General features: G+C 53.2%; 1 protein-coding gene across 1 annotated transcript; it reads right to left on the reverse strand.

Annotated features, from left to right (window-relative positions):
- Positions 1–709: 709 nt before the first annotated feature.
- Positions 710–21799, reverse strand: LOC144735111 (alpha-tectorin-like). Its single transcript, XM_078617526.1, has 19 exons — positions 21688–21799; positions 21143–21288; positions 20244–20531; positions 18557–18694; positions 17809–17974; positions 16780–17228; positions 15383–15968; positions 14508–14803; positions 14076–14447; positions 13051–13344; positions 11588–11855; positions 10832–10938; positions 9783–9941; positions 7979–8026; positions 7396–7659; positions 6930–7093; positions 5982–6260; positions 4624–4786; positions 710–3854 (listed from the first exon to the last, which is right to left on the reverse strand). The coding sequence occupies exons 1-19, from the start codon at positions 21797–21799 to the stop codon at positions 3630–3632; spliced, it is 4524 nt and encodes a 1507-aa protein (XP_078473652.1). The 3' UTR covers positions 710–3629.
- Positions 21800–22543: the final 744 nt, after the last annotated feature.

Consider the following 22543-nt stretch of genomic DNA (forward strand, 5'->3'; position numbering starts at 1 on the left):
TTCCGTGACAGTTTTAAGGAAGGGCAGAGTATCTGTGATGCACAGCTGCGGCTGTTTCCAATGACGAAGAGGAACCCAGGGAGTGTTCATTCGGCCCTGCCATCTCTATTTGTGGCAAGGCCGTAGCCATGGAGTCAACATTGGGGTGACCAAATCTTCCAGGGGGTCTGGGGTCCCCCCCCCCCAGAAAAAAAATCTAAATTTTAAAACTAATTTCCTGCCTAAAATATAAAAAAAATCACTAACACATGGGATGGACTTTTTATTTATTTTTTACAATAATGTCTAATAGTGTATTGTATTACATTGCTCTGTTGTTTCATTGCATGTAATGGCAGAGATTAGGGATTCATAAAGTACAACCATAACCACAATCATATAAACAGAAATCTATGCATTGATTTATATGAAGACAAGTCCAGATATTGTGGCCAAGGTTTAGCAAATTGTTGTTTTTATTTACAAAGCATCGCAATTATTTTTTTATAGCAATATATTGGGGGGGGGGGACATTTTGAGCATATTTGAATATTGGGGGGGGGAGATGTGCCCCCCCCAATATATATTATAATTACGGCCTTGATGTGTGGCTTGGGCGCTCTGCTCGCGGCAGACGGCAACGCCAGCCGCATTCGTGGCGGGAGGCTCGGCCACAGCCTGCGGCGTCATTCACGCAGCACACACGCGGAATCATCACCTCCTCGGAGACTTGTCGAAGATGAACGGAAACGCTTTTATTCTTACTCGTTAACAACTTCAATACACGTGAACTAACCAGGACAAAAGTCTCAGTCCTATGTGTGTGTGTACATAACCCTGAAGGGGAACGGTGGTGCAGTGGTTAGCGCGCGATGCTATGAACCCAACGACTCGAGTTCGATTCCTGCTCATGGCCAACACCACTGACGATTATCTGAACTGGTCCTGGGCTTCCCTAGGTCGACTCAACTTCAAATGAGTATCTGGTGTGGTGTGTAAACATGGCCACTGGTGAGACAAAGGCGGCCGAACGTGGTGCTGGCCGCCCACCACCTCGCGTGCCGTGCCGGACTCCACAGGTCCTCGCCGAGAGCACTTTCCCCACACAGCTCGACTCGGCGCCTGCCACACCGCGCATCTCACGTCTCCCACGGCTCCCACGGTTCCCCTTCCCGACTCGGCAGGGACCATCGCCCGCTTAGCGCCATCAGCCTGAGCGCTCTTCCTCCACTTCAGTCTGCCTCTGGTACCAAGGTGCATCTCTCTTTTTATGTCGCTGCCAATTACGCCTCCTCGCTCTCTCTCTCTCTGTCACTGGTCCTGGCACCTGGGCAGGGCTCTCCCCCGACCGCCTTGCCGTGCAACACTCACGGCTCTCGACGTCCGTGCTTCGCCACCGGTGTGCTGCGGCGACGTCTCAGCAGGCGTCCCATGGGAGTTTGGAATCATCGGAGAGAACCTCACTGTTCACAAGCTCCTCCGTGCCGTCAGTGGCGGATCCAGCACCCCCCCCTTCCCCCCTCCCCTACATTGGTCTCGGTGCGTTATTTGAGAACACGACATTTCAAACTGAAGTTTCCTGGCAGAGTCGCGCTCGTTGCAATCGAGAGATAACCGTGCGGTGCGTTCTCAGTGTCACGTGGGCGGTGACGCGGCCCAGAGGTAGTGCATTCGCCATTTGTTGCAGTTTGAATCTCGCTGCCGCCCTGATTAATACTTTGTGTTTGTTAACCTTACCTATACCACGCACCATCTCCTTCACAGGGGATGTTCACGATCCCATGATGACATTCGCAAAATAGTTACTTTTGTGTGCCTGCATCACGGTCCAAACTTGCCACATTTGAAAAGTTACACTGTAAATTATCTCCAATAGAATCTACAATATCAACCATCACTCCCTCCTGCGATAACTGGACAGGAGCATTTTGAAAAAGAGTCACGAATTTAGTGAGGCTTTCCTGCGTTAACGAGCATAATCAGAAAATAATTATAATTAGTGTTGGGCTCAAGACGTGTTGTGTGGCAGTAATGTGTATTTGGAGACCGTATATATACTTAACTTTGTCGATTAGAAGAGTTTTCGTTGATTTTTTTCCATCTCCCTTACCCAAACTTATCATTTTACAGGTACTTTCCATCACAGCAAAATAACATATGTAACAATTGTAATGTAAAGTGTATAGCATAAATTAAACATTGTCTCCAGCGAAGAAAATATTCAGTCTCTTGGGAGACAGCTGAAAAACAAAAATGACATCAGCACGAAGATGTGACCGATCGAATATACAGCAGCACCCAGCAGCAGCAATCGCAGGCAGGTCAGCAACTGACGTATCTCTTGGCTCGAGGGTGCAACTGCACAAATATCACAAAAACAATCTCACAGAGCTGATATAGTTACATTGTGTCGATGCAGTGTGTGTGTCTGTGCACTCTTCTCATTGTATTTTTATACGACAAAACGATGCAAACTCGAACTCACGAAGCCCGCTTGTTGTGGCTAACATGGCAGCAGTTGGGCATCAGAGTCATTCGCGGTCTGCTGCCTTATCTCTGACGACAGAGCCAGCATCTAACCAAACGTGGCGCCAGCGGTCACGCGACTTTTCACATCGCACAACTTTTCAACGTCCCCAACACCCAGAGGCACTCGCAGGGCAGCGACGGCTCTGCGAGGGGACGGGGGCGCGATTCTGTGATGGCGCGAACGGTGAGGCGGAGAGTGAATTACAGAGAATTGGGGGTCGGGTAGAGTGCGTCTTCGCACTCATAACAGTGGTTAATTTATATACGGCGTCGTTGGTCGTGCAAATTACATCGCTGAGGAACAGACAAAGCTGAAAGGTGGCAGCCAGGCGATAAGCCGGCACTGCCAACAATTGCCTGAGCTCTACGGTCCTCTATATATTAAGGTATTTTCAGCCAATTAATGAGTGTTTATACACGTGGTAGGAATGAGTGTAAACACGTGGTAGAAATTAGTTTAGACACGTGGGGGGAATGAGCGTAAACACGTGGTAGGAATGAGTGTAGACACGTGGTAGGAATGAGTGTAGATACGTGGGGGGAATGAGTGTAGACAAGTGGTGGGAATGAGTGTGAACACGTGGTAGGAATGAGTGTAGACACGTGGTAGAAATGAGTTTAAACACGTGGGAGGAATGAGTGTAGACACGTGATAGGAATGAGTGTAGACACGTCGTAGGAATGAGTTTAAACACGTGGGAGGAATGAGTGTAGACACGTGGTAGGAATGAGTGTAGACACGTGGGGGGAATGAGTGTAGACACGTGGGGGGAATGAGTGTAGACACGTGGTAGGAAAGCAGAGCTTGCGAGGGGGGCGACGAGGGATATAATCAGCGCAGGGTTTTAAAATCGTGCCCCTGTGGACTTGACGAAGCTCTCTCCCAACGGCTGAGTCCGAGGCACTCTGAGACAAAGTCGTGGACATCGCCAGACGCGCGAATCGTGCCACATCGACGACTTTTCCGATCGTGGATTTGTCTCCAACTCACCAGAGCGCCAGCAGAGAGAGACTCAACAGCAGAGTTGTGTCAGACACACGCCGCTCTCCTGGCGAGCTCGCACCTCCGTTGAAGAAGAGAAAACACAACAACGTTTACATTGACACCAGAATACGCCACATTAAAACATTACTTCGAATCGCACTGTACTCGACGTGGTGGAATGTAGGTTTAATTCGACAGGGTATTCATCATCATAATTAATGATAAACAAAAGGGGCTTAAATGACGCAGTCTGTGAGCAGTGCCTACCTCTCCGCCGTATAGGGCCAATCGACAGCACTTGTTCAGGAACTGTGGGCACATCGGAGTGCCACGTCGACAGCGTGCGAGATGTGGGGCATTTCTATGAAGGAGAAAACAAGCTCTTGTCATTACTCTCGTTCACCCGGGAATGCCTCACTGAGACATCTTAGAATCATGATGACGTCTCTCCCATGCAAGCAAACCGACATTGAACACCGACATCCATTATCTCAAACGTCCCTCTCCTTAAATTTAGATTTAAAGCTTTCGTGACTGCAGGGATTCATATTCTTGGTTCTTTCGGTAAAATCACGTAGAAGGGAAATAATAAACTAATAAAAATATAAAACAATTTTAAAAAATTATAGTTGTTTTTATTATAATACAAATATAAAATTTTTTTTTAAAAATGTTGTTTTATCATTTTATTATTTCCCTTCTACGTGCCTTTACCGAAAGAACCAAGAATATGTCCCTCTCCTTGTTCAAGTTCTGTGCATGGTCGTCTTCTGAGTATGACTCCCTGCGTCGTCTCCACGACCCGCCCAGGGCAATCCGGCTTCTGCTGCGGCCACTCTGCTCGACGGTGGAGCAGGCAGAGGGAGGAAGGGGCCTGGGGAGCCCACTCCCTCTGCTGACCCCGTGCCTGCACTGGACATCCGTGAATACGAGCTTCATACCTCACCGTATTCTGATTCTGCGGAGGTAACGGTGGCCACCGCGCACCCAGTGCGATAGTGCCGCGGTCTGACCCAAAACATCTATCACGAATCATAATAAAAGTTCTCTTTCTTGCGATGAGAACTGCTATAGTCAAGGCGACAATGATGGCCACGCGTTGTGGCGCACGTCCCGAGCGCACGGCTCACCACGGTGCACGCCGCCTCCACGGCGTCGCACAGCGAGACGTCGCAGTGCAGGTGGATCTCCGTCTGGTTCCCCACGAAGCGGAACACCTTCACGTGGAAGCGGCACTTCTGCGACACCGCGTTCTCCTCCACCTGCGCGGTGCTGTCCCGCGGGTTGGTGCACCTGTGCCACGCACGCGAATGCGAGCACCACGTGAAGATATTCTACCACGTTACTGCCACACGCGTTTATTGTACTCGAAATATTACAAGTTTACACGTTTTTGCGTGCGGTGCATGATCGACGAGGGTTGTTCGAGGCTTCTAGAGGAATTGTAAATGAGATATCTGGCTCCTGCTCGAGTGACATCACAGCTGCGCAAAGGATTCTGGGTTGGAAGAGGGGCGAACAAGCGTGAGACTGAGGTGGGGAGTGAGTGAGAAAAGTGGACAATTTCACCACTCTGCTCTGCCACAGCTCTGCCCTAACCTGCGGGCTTTGGGCCATTCCGCAATTGTGCTGTGAGTGGCGGTAGTGGTGGGGAGGATGGATGCGTCATCTCTGAATTGTAGAATGATGGGTTTTTTCCACGAAAACAGCCGTCATTCTGGTAAACAGCGCTTGAGCGGCAGCGAGAATAGCGACGTGAAATGGGGCCCCACGTGTTCCCATGGTTCCCAGTTCAGAACTTCTCTTTAAAAATAAAACCACTCGAGGTGTTTTTTTGCTACACCCTCGAGCGTCACAATGACAGAACTCTAAAGCAGAAGCTAGCGAGCAATGGCCACGCAATTATAGAAGATGGCGTAAAGAGCAATGGGCGCGTGAAATCAGCAGAAAGGAAGTTTATGATTGGTGGATCATGAATATTATCATCGGGGCGGCGACGCAGTCCAACGGCAGTGCATTCGTCGCTTGTTGCAGCAGTTCAAGGTTCGAATTCAGTGGCCTCCCTGGTTATTACTGCACATGAAATTACCATAAAAAATACGATTCGCTGTCTACTTCAATGTGGAGGATAAAGATCCAGTGACGTCATTTGAATAGTGTAGGCCATTGTGTGCCTGCGCCAAGATGTAAATAAAACAAAAAATTGCTGCAAAATACTGAAATGGAATTGCACAGCAACCATCGCTCCTGACCCGTGGACCAATGTTCAATTGGAGGCCGGCGCTGAGTCACAGTTTGCCGCACAGGGACAACTGCCACTGGGGTTGCCCTTTAAATGGTTGAGATGAGATGTAAGGCGCTTGAGTTGCTGAGGCATTTAAGCAAGCACGCTATAGATGCAATTTGTATCATGGCTGAGGACGTCGTTTTCTTTTCTTTGAGCAAAGGGGTAGACGTCTGTGGCGTGGGCACGGCGCGTGCGGCTCACCCGTGGTGGATGATGGTGTACCGCGTGTCATCCGCAGGGTTGGGCCCCGGCGTGGCCCAGCACTCGTTGAGCACGAGCACCAAGTGGGCTTTTGTGCGACCGTTGTCGGGAAATATCTGGAGGCCCTCGTCTTTGAGGACGACCCCCACGAAGAGGGTGTCCAGGGTGGACAGCAGCAGGTCCCCGGCGTCGTGCGGGAACCGGTAGCTGGCGTTGACGTACAGCAACATCCTGGCCACGAACGTTCCCTTCTTAACGGGCAGGGTCATGTTTATCACACTGTCGAAAGAAGTGCATTCAAAGTCATACATCTGCCACGCAAAACCGTGACGATTCGGCAAAATCTCAAAACTTCCTTCCACACTAACAGCTGTAATGGAAACATCTATAATACAGGTCATTCAGTACCGATTTTAATATTCAAATAATATACAAATATATAGGAATGTGCATTCTAAAATAAAACATACATGTTAACGGTATTGGCCAAAACATCCCAATGCTGAAAAATGACTCGGAAAATGACAAAATGTTGGGATTACACAGAGTAGCAACATCGCCTCCCTACTGCAACAACTCGGCAAGACCCTCCTAAAAGGAGTCTTGAGACTCTTGAGTGAGGCTTTCCTGGGTAAACAAGCGTAATGACAAGAACGTGTATTCTCTTTCATAGAAATACCCCAAATCTCGCATGCTGCCAAAGTGGAATTTCTACGTGCCCACAGCTCCTGAACAAGTGCCGCCTCTCGGCCCCTGTTACGCAACGCGTTGTGTTTATGGACATTGCTGCCGATACAACAATGCTCTGGGAGACCCAGTTCGGTACCCTCTTAAGGAGTAAACCACAACACCGAGCGCAAGTCAGTCGGTTTCATCGCTCAGACGAAGACAACAACGACGACATCGCTTACTGGCCACGTGTCCACGGCGTGCGGCCGCGCGACTCACCTCGTCATGGGCTGTATGATGGTGTTCAGCGACACGCGGATGTCGCGCTCGTACGCGCAGGCGAACTCCACATTGACGAGCGTCTCTCGCACCACCGCGTCCTCGACATGTTTCGCCGTGCGCATTCGGATGGTGTTGACGTACGCCACGTGCGTCGTGTTTGACTGCAAGGCGAGGGAGGGTAACACGGCCCACCGCTCAGCTCCGTGGTCACCACCAACGTTACTGCGCACACCTCGAATCCCTCGGTGAGATGTAAAACACGTCCTCGTTGTTCCTGCTCCAATAAAACTAACGAATGCATCTTATTTACCAGGCAAAGCCCACTCGAGCTATTCGCTCTTTTTCAGAAGCGATCTGGCCACAAATGACAACTCAACGAAGTGGCTTATCATATAGAAAAGTATGCCAGTTCATCGTCCCGACGCGCAGTGTCCCGCATGAGTGAGGGTTTACATGTTGTTACCCTCATGGTGTTTCCACAGGCGCCGTACGACGCGACGAGCTGCCACCTGAACGCCCTGGGGGAGGTGCGTGGGGTGCACCGCTCGTCGTTGAGGTGAACCTCCTTCACGCTGTAGCCGTGCCACGACAGCGCCAGCCTGGGCAGCACCACCTCCATGTGCGACGCGAAACACGAGACCTCCACCAGCAGCGAGTCTCCGGACACGACATCGGCACATGCACCAGCAAGACACACCGACACGCCGTTCGCAATTTCCACACTATTCTGGTGAGCAATAGAAGCTACCCAACCAAGAGTTAAGTCACGGTTTTATTCTGTGTTATTGAACAGGTAAAGTCCAGAGCTATTACTGCGTTTTCAAAGGCGACCTGGCCACATACGACAGCCCATCAAAGATGATGATATCTTCATCACACGTGGGGATTTATAGTAGCGGCCAAATAATCTAAGCATGTGCTTCTGTATGTCCACGTGACCACCACAGACTCCAAATGTACAACAGGCATCGTCAGGGTCCGGGATTGGACCCACAACCTCCCGGGTGCCAGGCAAGGGAGAGAGAACATCTCCTCGACCCAGAGACCTGGGCCCTGTGGCCAGCCGAGGAGCAGGCGGGCGACAGCGTGAGGTGCTGCGTTCGCAGGAGATCGAGGAGGGGGAGGGGACTCGCGTCACCTGGGGACGCTTCTCTCCACTGGGCCAACCTGGTCACCTTAGTGGCTTGGAGCAACCTGGTCACCTTAGTGGCTTGGAGCAACCTGGTCACCTTAGTGGCTTGGAGCAACCTGGTCACCTTAGTGGCTTGGAGCAACCTGGTCACCTTAGTTGCTTGGAGCAACCTGGTCACTTTAGTGGCTTGGAGCAACCTGGTCACCTTAGTGGCTTGGAGCAACCTGGTCACTTTAGTGGCTTGGAGCAACCTGGTCACCTTAGTGGCTTGGAGCAACCTGGTCACCTTAGTGGCTTGGAGCAACCTGGTCACCTTAGTGGCTTGGAGCAACCTGGTCACCTTAGTGGCTTGGAGCAACCTGGCCACCTTAGTGGCTTGGAGCAACCTGGTCACCTTAGTGGCTTGGAGCAACCTGGTCACTTTAGTGGCTTGGAGCAACCTGGTCACTTTAGTGGCTTGGAGCAACCTGGCCACCTTGGTGGCTTGGAGCAACCTGGTCACTTTAGTGGCTTGGAGCAACCTGGCCACCTTAGTGGCTTGGAGCAACCTGGTCACTTTAGTGGCTTGGAGCAACCTGGCCACCTTAGTGGCTTGGAGTAACCTGGTCACCTTAGTGGCTTGGAGCAACCTGGTCACTTTCGTGGCTTGGAGCAACCTGGTCACCTTAGTGGCTTGAAGCAACCTGGTCACCTTAGTGGCTTGGAGCAACCTGGTCACCTTAGTGGCTTGGAGCAACCTGGTCACTTTAGTGGGTTGGAGCAACCTGGTCACCTTAGTGGCTTGGAGCAAACTGGTCACCTTAGTGGCTTGGAGCAACCTGGTCACTTTCGTGGCTTGGAGCAACCTGGTCACCTTAGTGGCTTGGAGCCTGCTCCAGGCTTGACTCACGATAGAAACACCACGGCTGGTTCGCGCGTTCGTGTGGCACCGACAAATATTCCTGTCGTAGGCCTGCGATGATTTCGTCTCACTCGCGCTTCGATGAATTGTCACGATTCAAGGTTCACAATTGAAGTGAAGAATCGGAGATTTAGTTTTACATTGCGGAGCATCGCAGCACCTCCAGTGGCCCACGAGCTGGGAGCTCCAAAGCAAAGCGGCGCGTCACTCACCCCCGGGCGTGTCGCCGTGCACGACCTCATCGCTGTACTGGGTTCACGTGACCTCTGCAGCCACGAGGTGCCGCTATATTTACCAGAAGACGAAAATCATCACTGACTAGAATTACGACTGAATCGTGTGAGGGAGGAATCATTACGTCCGTAAAATCACAATGGCTTCAAGGCCTGTATTTTTCAACGAATGTCAAATGTTCCAGTTTATTTTGTGTAACCTGGTGAGAACTCAAGAGACAAGGATGGAGCCTCTTTTACAAGAGTGACCCTGGTATTAGTCTGCAAGTCGGGGTCACGATTATCCCTGTGTGTGATCCCGGATTAATAAATGGTGGTGTAATTTTCTAATTTAGAAAAAATGCATAATGGCGAATGCCGTCAGGGGAACTTTAACATCCACTGTGAGTTAAACAGATGGCGCGTATTCAATTTGGTTATTACACACCGCAGTATTAACCAGGGTGGCCACTGGATTCAAACCGTGAACCGCTGCGTCAAACGCAGAACGCGCTACCGCTGGGCTGCGTCAAACGAGGCGAAAGTCAAATCCGAAATGCATGCCGATTTGCTTTGTAAAGAGGGCAGAAAACCGTGGCGATTTACCTTTGTCCATCATTGAACAAAAGCGAACGGTGTTGTCTCAGTAAACGCAGCGATGCCAATGAGCACAAACGTGGAGAAACGACTGGTGTGGTTGAGAACGCCCGTCGTGTAAAGGTGCCGTTACCTGTGATGATGAAGTTTGTTGGTTCTGGTGGTCTCTGTAAACAGAACACGACGGGAGAGTGACGTGAATGCAACACGTGCACGCATGTTAACACAGTCCACGTATGAGGAACAGGATTGGCGGTGAGCGTTGCTATTTTGACATGAGCTGGGTGTGGAGGCACACGTCTGTTGTACGTCGCCTTGGAGGCGAGGGCCTGTGGATTACGATCTGTGGAGCTGTCAAACCCAACGGGCTGTGAGGCAGCCAGAAGATGGAGGCACAGCAAGTGGACGGCATCCATTTGTGAGAGCTTGGAGTGTTATCCCCTCTTTGCGTGGCTTCCTCCCGGTTCTCTGGAATCCTCCCGCACATGCCACCCACTCATTCGTGGAATTGACCAAACATTGAAATTTTAGGACCCTCCTGAAAAATAGCCTACATAGTCGGTGAGGATTTCCTGGATACATGACATGCATCACAGTGAGGTTAAGTTTTCTGGTGTTGAGACAGTCCCTCAAATGTCAACGCACAGGGCAATGGTGAAATAAAATTGCGAAATCTGGGCTTAACATTGTCACAGAATTAAACCATAACCATTACTGGACATGGGACGCTGGCAACATCCCGAGTAGGCCTCATCTGAACTGGTCCAGGGGCCCCTGGGCATTCTGTATGAACCAGAGGCAGACGCGACTCCCTGAGACCCATGACAGCTCCAGCAGGCCAGCGGGACCCTGGGTAACGATGTCATCACCAGAGTCAGATAGACTCTCTCCCCAGGCCAACGGCATCCATTACATACATACATGGTAGTGAGACCATAGGGAATCACGGATGTGACTGTGGGATGTCAACAGTGGTTGTTCGTGCTTAGAGGTTGCACCAAAGAAGATGGGTGCCATCCATCGCTCGCTCAGGCAGGAGACCACGTTCCATCTTTACCTCCACTTCAACAGCAGACGTGGTCTCCTCTCCGACCGTAGACTCCGGCATCCTGGTCGCTGAAAGAGGGCTGCTCGCGTTGATCTGATCCAAATGTGGTTTGTCATCTGCAAACAGGGGCCACAATAATCTCTGGGAATATCGTCACACTGGATCGCTATAGATGTGAATGGTCTGTCGTTCTTAAATGTTGCTATAGTGAAGATACATCGACATGCAAATATTTTAATCTTCTCCCACCCATTGTTGGTCTTAACATTCCAGACGGGGAACTGTTTGTACTTTCGTGAAGGCGGAGAGCTCTTGCCAACAACATCACCAGCAGCATTAGTTTAACAAGCCTGGCTCTGCTGATGAGACCCAGAAGATCGAAACTTCCCCAGTTTTATCACTTGAACAATGCTGATGGATAATATCGGTCCAGAAGGTCGATGGACTGACACGCGTGTTTGTGTGGAGTTTGTTCTCCACCCCCCACCCCCACCTTGGGACCACAAAAATTGGTCATTTATTGAGATTCACTAGCAAAAATATGTTGAATACTTTTTTGTGAATGTCGGGGCCTTATTTTTTATTAAAAAATTGTTTAACTTTGTGAGTGAATCAACCTTGGCTGTCAGCTCAAGTTTATGGAATCAATAGTAATCTTCTTGTTATCTGCCACACACTTATTCAATAGCCTGAGGTGACAACCATTGAACAACTGGGAACTCATCTCTCCAGCCACGCATTGTGGCGAGGGCCCCGAGGACTCACGGCAGAACGTGGCGTTACGCCACGACTCGGCACGGACGCCGATGCCGCCGCACGCGACCTCGTAGGCCTCGATCGCACGGCACACCCCGGCCTGCGGGCGCGGGGACAGGCAGGCCGCCCGCAGGCACCGTTGGTGGAACGGGCGTGGGTCGACGGTGCTGTGGCACGCCGCGAAGGGGTTGTGGGAGGTCCCCAGCAGAACGAGGCAAGCCTGCTCCCCGTGCTGATCGCCCAGTAGACACGAGGCATTGAACTCCTTGCAGAAATCCTGACACGAATGTGGAATAAATAAATAACAATGAGACAGGCTTTGGAGTGACCACTGCTATGATCATACGATACTAGAGGTGCCTCAGCCCATTGAGATTCAACGAAATACTGCAGGTTTCATGAATTTGATCTTCAACCCTGATGATGGTGAAGCTTGGAAAACTAAATGGAGTCCACAAGACATCAAAACAAACACCTCCTCATCATGGAACCTCCTTTGCCAGTTCCAAAATATGAGAACAGGTTTTATTTTTTATGGAAACAAAACTCAATCAGAGTAATGAGAGCTCGGGGTGAGCAGCTACATCACCCCGAGCTCTCATCACTCTGACAGTGCGTTGTCTTTGTGCTGTGTACGCCTTTCGGCGTCCTCTGGTCTAACACCGGTTGAGACGAGGCTCGAAAGAAAGCTGTCTCTGGTGTGGACCAATCAGTTTCAAAGACATTGCATTTATTATCAGAGCATGTTTTTTGTTTGTATTTTCACCACAAGCATTGTGGTTAACGCAGACATGATTCCTTGTAAAAGGTTTCAGTTTGGTGTTTTAGCATCTTAACACCTGTTTTGTTGCCAGAAAAAAAGGGAAAACCCCATTCTCAAACACCTCCTCGTGAAAGACTCAACGGCGCAGATGATTTGTGGCTTAGATCTTCCGCGAAGCTTTTGGGCTACTACCCCTGAACCGCATCCGCACACAAACCATGGCAGTTGATGCAAATAGTTGATGCACAAATGGAAAAATGCTACAAAAAAAATCCATTGTGCAACTGTGGTCACCACCCTGAACAGAACCATGGGACATATGACGACCCACTGCCCGATTCACAAATACGAAGGAGGAAGCATCATCACAGCGATTAACTCCTCCTCTACTTCTGACGCAATGATCTATCTCACCAACTCCCTCAATGTACAATTCTCGCTGTTGTTCTACATCAACATCAGCGATACGACGAAGATGAGTTCGATCAATTAGAATTAGACACGGAAACAAAAACGACTGCCGTGTTATAACAACCCAATTCTAAGAACAAAATAGCAATTGATTCACACTTTATCTGATATGCACGCATGAATATAACGTGAGTTTCACTGGGAAAATTGGAGGTTCAAGACCAATTAGAAGAGTTGGATGCAAAACAGAGACCCATGCATGGCTGCAACATCCGCCAAATGTGATCGCTGCCTGTACCGTGCAGGTTATGATGCCTCGCCTCCAACTGAAGACGAATCCCTCCAGGTTGTCGGCAACAACCCCATCAGGAGTGTAGGCGTCGTCGCTCGCATTGCCGTTGAAGTTGCCGCACAATCCGCACGTCAGGCCCTGCAGCCTCTCCCCCGCGCACACCACCACGTTGCCACTGACAGAAAACGTGATTTGTAATTTCACATTGGTGGCCGAAACGGTCATGCCAGACTCCATTTCGTACAGCTGGAAACTCCCACCGCCCAAACTAAGAGGCAGCAATACCGGGGAACCGTCCATCTGCAACAACAGAGAGAGAGAGAGAGGAGAGACACGGTTAGAGAGCGCGTGGACGTGCGTGCGCAGTGCTTCACCCTTACAGCCGAGTTCGCAGAGAGGAGCCTCTCGGCGTGAACAGCGACACCTCCTCCTGTCCGCGGTGGGGTGGAGGTCCCCATTGCTGGATCCTATTATCCGCACTCAATGCAAATGATGCACGCTCCCCTTTGCTGCGTCGCTACCCTGGTCAATAATTGCAAGGATCTGCTGCTCCTCTTATCCACGGATAATTGCGGATATCAGGATGGTTATTTACCACATCCGGGACACCGCACGTGGACGACCCTGCATGGACCGATGTGTGGGCATGGGTCACGGGGTGCGGACGAGGAGAGCGGGAGGGGTTTCTCTGTATACAGCCAACGCGTTTCCCTACTCGATACACCATGGCTGATGAATCATCTGCGATTCGTGATCTTGAGCCAGCGATGTACATTCCAGATGATTATGACGAGGCACAGTTGAAGTTGATTCCAGGACAGGAACTAGTGGCGGGATCGGGGGACCGGGGTGTGGATGAGAAGCCTGGCGGTGGCATGTTGGATCATCTGGACGGTGGAGGGATGGGCAGATAAGTGGCTTTGGTGGCGTGGTGGTGGAGGGGAGCGGTAGAGATGCATGCCAGGTGTCTGTGCCAAGACAAATACCCTCACCACAACTTCGGCAGTGGTGGTGAGGAACATTCCACGTACCTGCACCAAGATCCCACTTCTGCTGCGTGTTATATTGAGAGAATAGTGCAAAATATTGACGTCAACGCTGATGGTATTTTGTTGGTCCGAAGGCTGGTTTCTTCCACTGATGACGATTTGAAAATCCATATTTTGATCTGGACGCGTTGAATAATCACACAGCCTCGTCAGCACGAAGCCGGAATATTTGGGGAGCCTCAGCAAAGCGTCATCGAATGTGGCAAGAGTCCAGTCGGGCCTCAGGGTGCACGCCGAGGCGGTGTCCGCGTGGCAGGCGTCCTCGCGCGCACACCGCTGAAGCTCCTGGCACCGCACCTCCCCGCCGGAGCCGCAGGTGCACCTGCGGCTACATTCCCCGTCCTGCGGAAGACTCTGGAATAGAAGCACAAACTCATCGTCGCAATTTCGCTCCCGATTATTCCCCCTTCAGACAAACCAAGATTCAAGTCGGGGCAGCGACCCAGGACGGGTTCGGCTATCACCCCCCCCCCCCCCCCCACGCGGCGCACAACCAACCTGGCCGACGGGGAAGTAGAGGCCTCGGTGCACGCAGCCGCACGCCTCGGGGGCGTCGGCGCAGCGGCCCTCGTTGAGGACGGAGCCCCGGGGGCATCGGCACGACTCGCGGCACGGACCCGCGCAGCGCGCCGCGGCGGTCCGGTCGCCGCACGAGTCGGAGCAAGCGCTGCCGCACAGAGCGTAGACGCCGCGCTCCTGGCACGCGGAGCCTGCGGCGACAGGGTGACACACTCAGCGTGGACACACCAGGGTGACACACTCAGTGTACACACCAGGGTGACACACTCAGCGTGTACACACCAGGGTGACACACTCAGCGTGTACACACCAGGGTGACACAGTGTACACACCAGGGTGACACACTCACCGTGTACACATCAGGGTGACACACTCACAGTGTACACACCAGGGTGACACACTCACCGTGTACACGCCAGCGTGTCACACTCAGTGTACACACCAGGGTGACACACTCACCGTGTACACACCAGGGTGACACACTCACCGTGTACACGCCAGCGTGTCACACTCAGTGTACACACCAGGGTGACACACTCACCGTGTACACACCAGGGTGACACACTCACCGTGTACACGCGTTGGACATGCGGGGATCTGAGACGCCCATTACGCACGGGAAGACTCTCTCAGTCGACCTCGTGTCAGCTTCATAATAAACCACCCCCCGTCACAGCAATGACGTGCCACACGGTGTCCACTCGCTCTCGTAGGGAAAGTACGACTCACTGACTCAAGGATTCCGGGGAGGGTCGGGGCGCCGTTCTCACCGCACGGCGTGTGGACGCGCCAGGGCTGGAGGCTGGCGCCCAGCGCCTGGCACAGCAGAGCGTACGCCTCGAGCACGCGGCACACCGCCCGGCGCTGCTGCTGCTGCTCCTCCTCCTGCTGCTGCTGCCCTCCCCGAGAGCCGTTGCCGCCCGCCGCGAGGCAGGCGTCCAGCAGGCAGCTCGTCACGAACGGACCGGGCTCCACCGACGCGTGGCAGTCGACGAAGGGGCCCGATGTGCGGTTCAGTGTCCCGCAGGTCTGCTGCTTCGGGAGCCGCTTGTGGCTCTCGCTGCTGCAGTCGCAGCAGTTGCCGGTGCAAGGCGCGGCGCATCGCCTCTCGCTCTCCGCGGTCAAATTCAATTCCGCCCTCGGGAAATCGTCGGCGGTGTCGTTGTTGAAGTTGCCACACATTCCGCAGGTCTTGTTAAAGAATCGGCCAGGCAGCGATACGAAGACGAGGTGGTTTGAGACGAAGGAGAGCTTCAGGCCGAAGCTGGTGTCTAAAGCGGTGCCGAAGCCACTGGGGTAGACGTGCACGGTGCCGTTGTCGAGCAGCGCTGGCAGCGAGCGCACCACCCCGTTCACCTAAAGAAGCGCGGGGCGGTGTTAGAGTCGAAACTCAACAACTTTTACTTACCAGCTAATGCCCACTGAGCCGTGAGCTCTTTTTCAGAAGTGACCTGGCCACAAATGATAGCTCGACGAAGTGGCTTATGACGTGAGAATCTATATCAGCCACGTACACTAAACGTATGTTTCGAAGTGTAGAGGGAAAAGCCAGAGGACCCAGAGAAAAATCCACACGACCACGGGGAGAGAGAACTCGCAAACTGCAACTGTGAAGCAGCAGGCGTCAGGGTCGGGATCTAACCCACGACCTCCTGCGTACCAGGCGAAGTAGTAAACATTTCGTGTGAATTGCAATCTCGTCTTAACGAACAAGGTGGCTGTTAGAAATTACATTCCATTGCGGGTTGAGCAATCCATTCTCTTGAACATCAGTGAAGCAGAAACATTCATGACAATCCAATGAAATGCGCGCAGCTGTCGGGGGGAAATCTGCCGTCTGTAGAGCCGCTGAACGACTCCGCCGCCGTCTCCGGCGACGTTTGGGAGTTCTCCCCTCGTGTGTGTGGGGGTCTCCAGGCATCCGGTCGCATTCTACCCACAGGAAATACTCCTGAGGAACTGGCCAAACATCTGCAAACAGGACCCATTTATTGAGATGCAGATAAGCGTTTTTGACGTAAAACGAATAAACAGCAACGGCAAACTAAAACAGCCGCTCTGCCCCTTTCACGCGAGCGTTTTAAGGAGAAGTAAAGATGCGTGTTACCCTGACGTGAGTTACCCTGACGTGAGTTACCCTGACGTGAGTTACCCTGACGTGAGTTACCCTGACGTGAGCGCTGTTCCCCGCGCTCAGCGCGATGCGCAGGGCGAACGCGACGACGGTGAGGCGGGTGATGTCGGACAGCGCCCGCCCTCGCCCCCCTCTCTGGGTGACGACCTCCACGCTGAACGCCTCCTCCTCCTGCTGCTGCTCCTCGTCGCACAGGCGCACGAGCGCGTGGCTGCAGTCGCTGCGGCCGCCGGTCCGCAGCAGCGCGCCGTCGAAGGTGCGCGCGTGCGCGCCCGAGAAGAAGGCGCAGGCGGCGGTGAAGGTGGCGCGGCACGAGAAGGCGGCCGCCCCGGGCCCGGGCGCGCACGCCTCGTGCGCGGCGCACGCTTCCTGGACGCACGCCACCGAGTCCGGGGCGAGGGCGTCGAAACTGTCGAGGCAGCTGCATTTGGTGGAACAGGCCTCGTCCGTCCAAAACCTCTCTCCGTATCTGTGGAATTGACCTGCGTAAGACATAAATGTGAAAATACAAATGCACGTGGAAGTCAAAGGCTTGCGACCCCACCGTGAGGGTAGCGGCCGTTTACAGTCGTTGCGCGTGAGCTGACGCTTCTTCGCTTGAAGCGAAGCTCTCGAGTCGGGAGACAAGGCGCACGTGAGGCCTGGACAAGCTGTCACCCTGCGGGGTCACAGAGACACTAAACATCAATAACAGCGTGTGGCCTTCAAATAGTAACTTATTAAAAAGGCACAGACGCGGCATAAAAGTGCTGTTTAGTTGAACCTACATGGCGTGGAAGTTGTACAGGGGGAGTAGTGAATAGTGGTGCAATGCTCTTTCGCCTGCAGTTATTGCACCGGCGACAATCACAATGGCTCCTCCCGCTCTTGAGCTGCCAGAAGCAACCGTCGTCTCCTCTCAGACTGGGTGAGACATAACATGGCAGTACTACCCAGGGCGGCCGATGGGTTGGAACCGCGAATCTCTGCGGCACGCGGCTTGGCCACGTCACCATATTGTAATGACATTGCGATGCAATAACTCGCTCATAAAAATATACTTTTAAAAACCTCTTACCATACCATTTACATTGCATCCATTCGCTGGGTCCACTTCCAGCCCGTCGACACGGAAGATCCATCGCCCCGGCTTGTTCACGTTGCTCGTGTTTTGCACGTGAACGATGTCGGAAGTCCGGGAGCCGGGGAGAGTGAAGTATCGGCCCTCATCGCCACTGTTGAATCCGGCCTGGATACGTGAACAGTAACAACAACATCAACAACAACAACAATAAACAACGGATCACAGAGAGGCGTGCGTGGCAAGGAGGAATATTCGGGAGAGATAACCGGGGGAGAGAACGACTAAAGATTGGGAACGAGAGAGAGAGAGGCCGGTTTAAACAGCTGGTTGGGTCTTCAGCTGGGACTTAGAAGTCTCCATCGACTGCGAGTTTCTGACCTCCAAGGGGCGGGGAGCTCCAGAGTCTGGGCGCCGTGCGGACAACAGTCCGGCGGCCAACCGGATCCGAAGCCTGGAGCGCGCCACGCTGAGGATGGCTGAGTGGGGCAGCAATGCCAGTGTCAAGAGGAATGCCCTCTGATTGTTCGGGGAAGCTGCGATGAGTGTCACGACTCGTATTTCAGTCGGGTCATGCACCGGTTTCACGTGCGAGTTTTGGCCATTTGGGACGAGACTTGATGAACCGCGGGTGACCCATGCAACGTGAGGGCGGCGATGCCGCTAAGTGCTCCGCGTCGAGAGAGCCAGCGGCGCGGTGACCTGACCGCGGGGTGGGGGGGGGGCACGTGGAGCGCGTCGGCTCCGTACCTGCGCGTGCTTTCCTCCCAGTCCGGTCAGCGCGTCCCCTCCGCTCGCCGTTCCGGTCGTCCAAGTGATGTCCCCGTAATTAAACATCACGAACGACACGTTGCCATTGGAGGCCAGCAGCAGCTGGAATGAGTTAATCTGCAGAGAATCGCACACGGGCTGAGCCGCTGGCGTGCGGCAGGCCACAGTCACCCCCGGCGGGGCCCACGCGGCCCTGGCTCCCGCTTCTCTCAGGTGGAGGGAGGGGGCAGTTGGGGTGACCACGTGACCACTCCCGTGTGTACTCTCACAGGTGTCCCTGTGTACTCTCACAGGTGCCCTCTCCCGTGTGTACTCTCACAGGTGCCCCGTGTGTACTCTCACAGGTGCCCTGTTCCGTGTGTACTCTCACAGGTGTCCCGTGTGTACTCTCACAGGTGACCCGTGTGTACTCTCACAGGTGTCCTGTCCCGTGTGTACTCTCACAGGTGTCCCGTGTGTACTCTCACAGGTGTCCCGTGTGTACTCTCACAGGTGCCCTGTCCCGAGTGTACTCTCACAGGTGTCCCGTGTGTACTCTCACAGGTGACCCGTGTGTACTCTCACAGGTGTCCCTGTGTACTCTCACAGGTGACCCGTGTGTACTCTCACATGTGTCCCTTCCCGTGTGTACTCTCACAGGTGTCCCGTGTGTACTCTCACAGGTGCCCTGTCCCGTGTGTACTCTCACAGGTGACCCGTGTGTACTCTCACATGTGTCCCTTCCCGTGTGTACTTTCACAGGTGACCCGTGTGTACTCTCACATGTGTCCCTTCCCGTGTGTACTCCCACAGGTGTCCCGTGTGTACTCTCACAGGTGTCCCGTGTGTACTCTCACAGGTGTCCCGTGTGTACTCTCACAGGTGTCCCTGTGTACTCTCACAGGTGTCCCGTGTGTACTCTCACAGGTGCCCTGTCCCGTGTGTACTCTCACAGGTGCCCCGTGTGTACTCTCACAGGTGCCCTGTCCCGTGTGTACTCTCACAGGTGTCCCGTGTGTACTCTCACAGGTGCCCTGTCCCGTGTGTACTCTCACAGGTGCCCGTGTGTACTCTCACAGGTGACCCGTGTGTACTCTCACAGGTGTCCTGTCCCGTGTGTACTCTCACAGGTGTCCCGTGTGTACTCTCACAGGTGTCCCTGTGTACTCTCACAGGTGACCCGTGTGTACTCTCACATGTGTCCCCTCCCGTGTGTACTCTCACAGGTGTCCGGTGTGTACTCTCACAGGTGACCCGTGTGTACTCTCACAGGTGTCCCGTGTGTACTCTCACAGGTGACCCGTGTGTACTCTCACAGGTGACCCGTGTGTACTCTCACAGGTGTCCCCTGTGTACTCTCACAGGTGCCCACTCTCGTGTGTACTCTCACAGGTGTCCCGTGTGTACTCTCACAGGTGTCCCGTGTGTACTCTCACAGGTGTCCCGTGTGTACTCTCACAGGTGTCCCGTGTGTACTCTCATAGGTGTCCCTGTGTACTCTCACAGGTGTCCCTGTGTACTCTCACAGGTGTCCCGTGTGTACTCTCACAGGTGTCCCGTGTGTACTCTCACAGGTGTCCCGTGTGTACTCTCACAGGTGACCCGTGTGTACTCTCACAGGTGTCCCGTGTGTACTCTCACAGGTGTCCCGTGTGTACTCTCACAGGTGTCCCGTGTGTACTCTCACAGGCGTCCTCTCGCTGCCGCCATAGAAGGTGACGTTGCTCCAGGTCGCGACGAACCCCCAGGCGAGGGGCTGCCGGGAGCGGGATCCGTAGCCGCGCTGGATGTCGGCAGCCGCCCGGGCCAGCAGGGGCCCCTGGAGGGCCTCGCGGTACGACACGGAGCCGGCCAGCGCGTTGTGGACGTCGGCCCAATACGGGGCGATGAAGGCGCGGCCGTCGCTCAGGGGGAAGCCCTCCGGCGTGAACTGGCCCACGGGGACTCGGAAGGACACGATCCCGTTGTTGTTCACCTGCGGTGCGAGTGAAGGCACAAAGACAAAGATCCCCCGTGCAACCTCTTCAGGGGCTAATGGGGCAAGTGCTCGCGTCAGTGGGCAGCACCTCGACAGGCCGGGGGCTCCGGCCCCCTCGCTCCCCTGTGTCTCCCCAGTGCTGATTTTGTTTACACACCTCGCCAGCTTGTCGTTTGAAGGCTGAGTCGACCTAGGGTGGTGGATGGTAATTTACGAAACTCGCCTCATTGTTTCGTTGCCTCGCGGGGAGACTTGAACCAGCGACCTCTGGATTGCAAGTCCCGTGCGCTGACCGTCGAGAAGTGCCGACATCCCCATTGCATAACAGTCGCGTTACTAGTTTAGTTTTAGGATTCTGGTTGACACAATTGATATAAAACATAGGATCAAGCGAAAATCCGAACACCCAGAGAGGGCGAGGTAAATGTGTGTTTCTCAGGGATCCGTGTGGACTGTGCGTGCCTCGGGTGTCGCTCACGGAGCTTGGGCGCGATATTCGCGTTTTGCTCGACGCGTCCTTTGCTCGACGGAACACAAACAAGGGGACATATTGAGAGTGGCAAAATCAATAAAATCCGTCTTGCACGGATGCCTTGTGAGAGACGTACGTAGAGGGAATGGTAAACGATGCCAAAGTACGTGAAGGGCGATGAGAGATGGATTTCTGGAGAGCCGCCATCGTCGGACTTGGGGGTCTCCTTGTCTCCTGCTTCCAACCCGAACGGGCAGAAGTCCCCATCGGCAACGCCGGCCCCTGCAGCCACCGCACAGGTCACAGCACCCGCGTGTCAACCCGGGACGGGGCCTACGCCGCACTGCTTCACGGTCACGGCTAATTTGGGTGGTTCACACTCGACGCCTTGACTTCTCCAATGCAGCTTTCATGACAAATATATTCTGACTTGAGTTGTCAATAACCCCGGGGAGAGGCGATCTGTTCGCATTACTCCTGGTCCGCTGCTGCTTATTTTCAGGCAAACGCCGCAATGCAGCGAGAAACCAACATGTGAGAAGGATTACAGATCCGTTAGCCTCCTATCACACGACTAGAAATGGTTCACAGAAATGATCGCGAGCCAAGCAATGGATGCCTTGGAGGCCCCCATCCTCCTCACCCCCACCACGCAGAGTCGCGCGAGAGGTCACACTCTACCTTGGCGCGTGATGTGAACGCACACCACCAAGATGCGCAACAAGTCCCTGGGCAGCCTTGGATCCGTTGCCAACCTAGACATGATGTGCAAGGACGTTGGTGGTCTCAACATGGTCACAGATAACCGCACGAACATAAAACATCACGATTAACTTTGGCTTTGCACGTCATTTTGCTAAATTCAAGCTCCGAGAACGAAGAACATGGATCGGGTTGCCTGTGGAAGGCAGTCTTGAAGCAGAGTGTGTGAACGTGCGCCCCCTACTGCATGAAGCTTGCACGTGGCCACTCGAGGGATTGTTTGGGGTGAGTCTGGTGATGGATCTCTCCTGCAGCCGTTAGCCGGCAGATGACGCAAGGAAGCAGAGATTTCCGAATGGATTCTTTGCCACGTAACACAATGCTACCACGTGGCCTAAGCCAACAACCATACAGATTTTATTTTCTATTTATTACAGCAGGAAGGGTCCAATAAGCTGATGTGCTCTGTTTAATAGCGGTCCTGCGACGGTACCGATGTTGCAAAGTTACACAAATTGGTTACAGATCTTCGTGTCCCGGGATCAGGGAGAGAGGAGCTCATCGCATCCATTCCCTCCTCTGGTATCATACAGGAGCTTGGATACAAAGTAGCAACTGAAAATTAGGAAATTGCACATTGAATATGAATAACTCCCTTCTGAAGGTAACTTTGAAGGGTATTTTGAAGTCGACTATCGGTCACATTGCAATTGAGTGAATTCCCCCGATGTCAGAATGCTCCACAACGTACTTGTTGCATATAATGTCATTGAGTGGTTGTCAATCACATTGTTGACGTCAACTGTGTATAATGTATTATTGCTGAGAGACTGTT

This window comes from Lampetra planeri, chromosome 54 (genome assembly GCF_965212315.1).
Source record: "Lampetra planeri chromosome 54, kcLamPlan1.2.h2, whole genome shotgun sequence".
Lineage (NCBI taxonomy): Eukaryota > Metazoa > Chordata > Hyperoartia > Petromyzontiformes > Petromyzontidae > Lampetra > Lampetra planeri.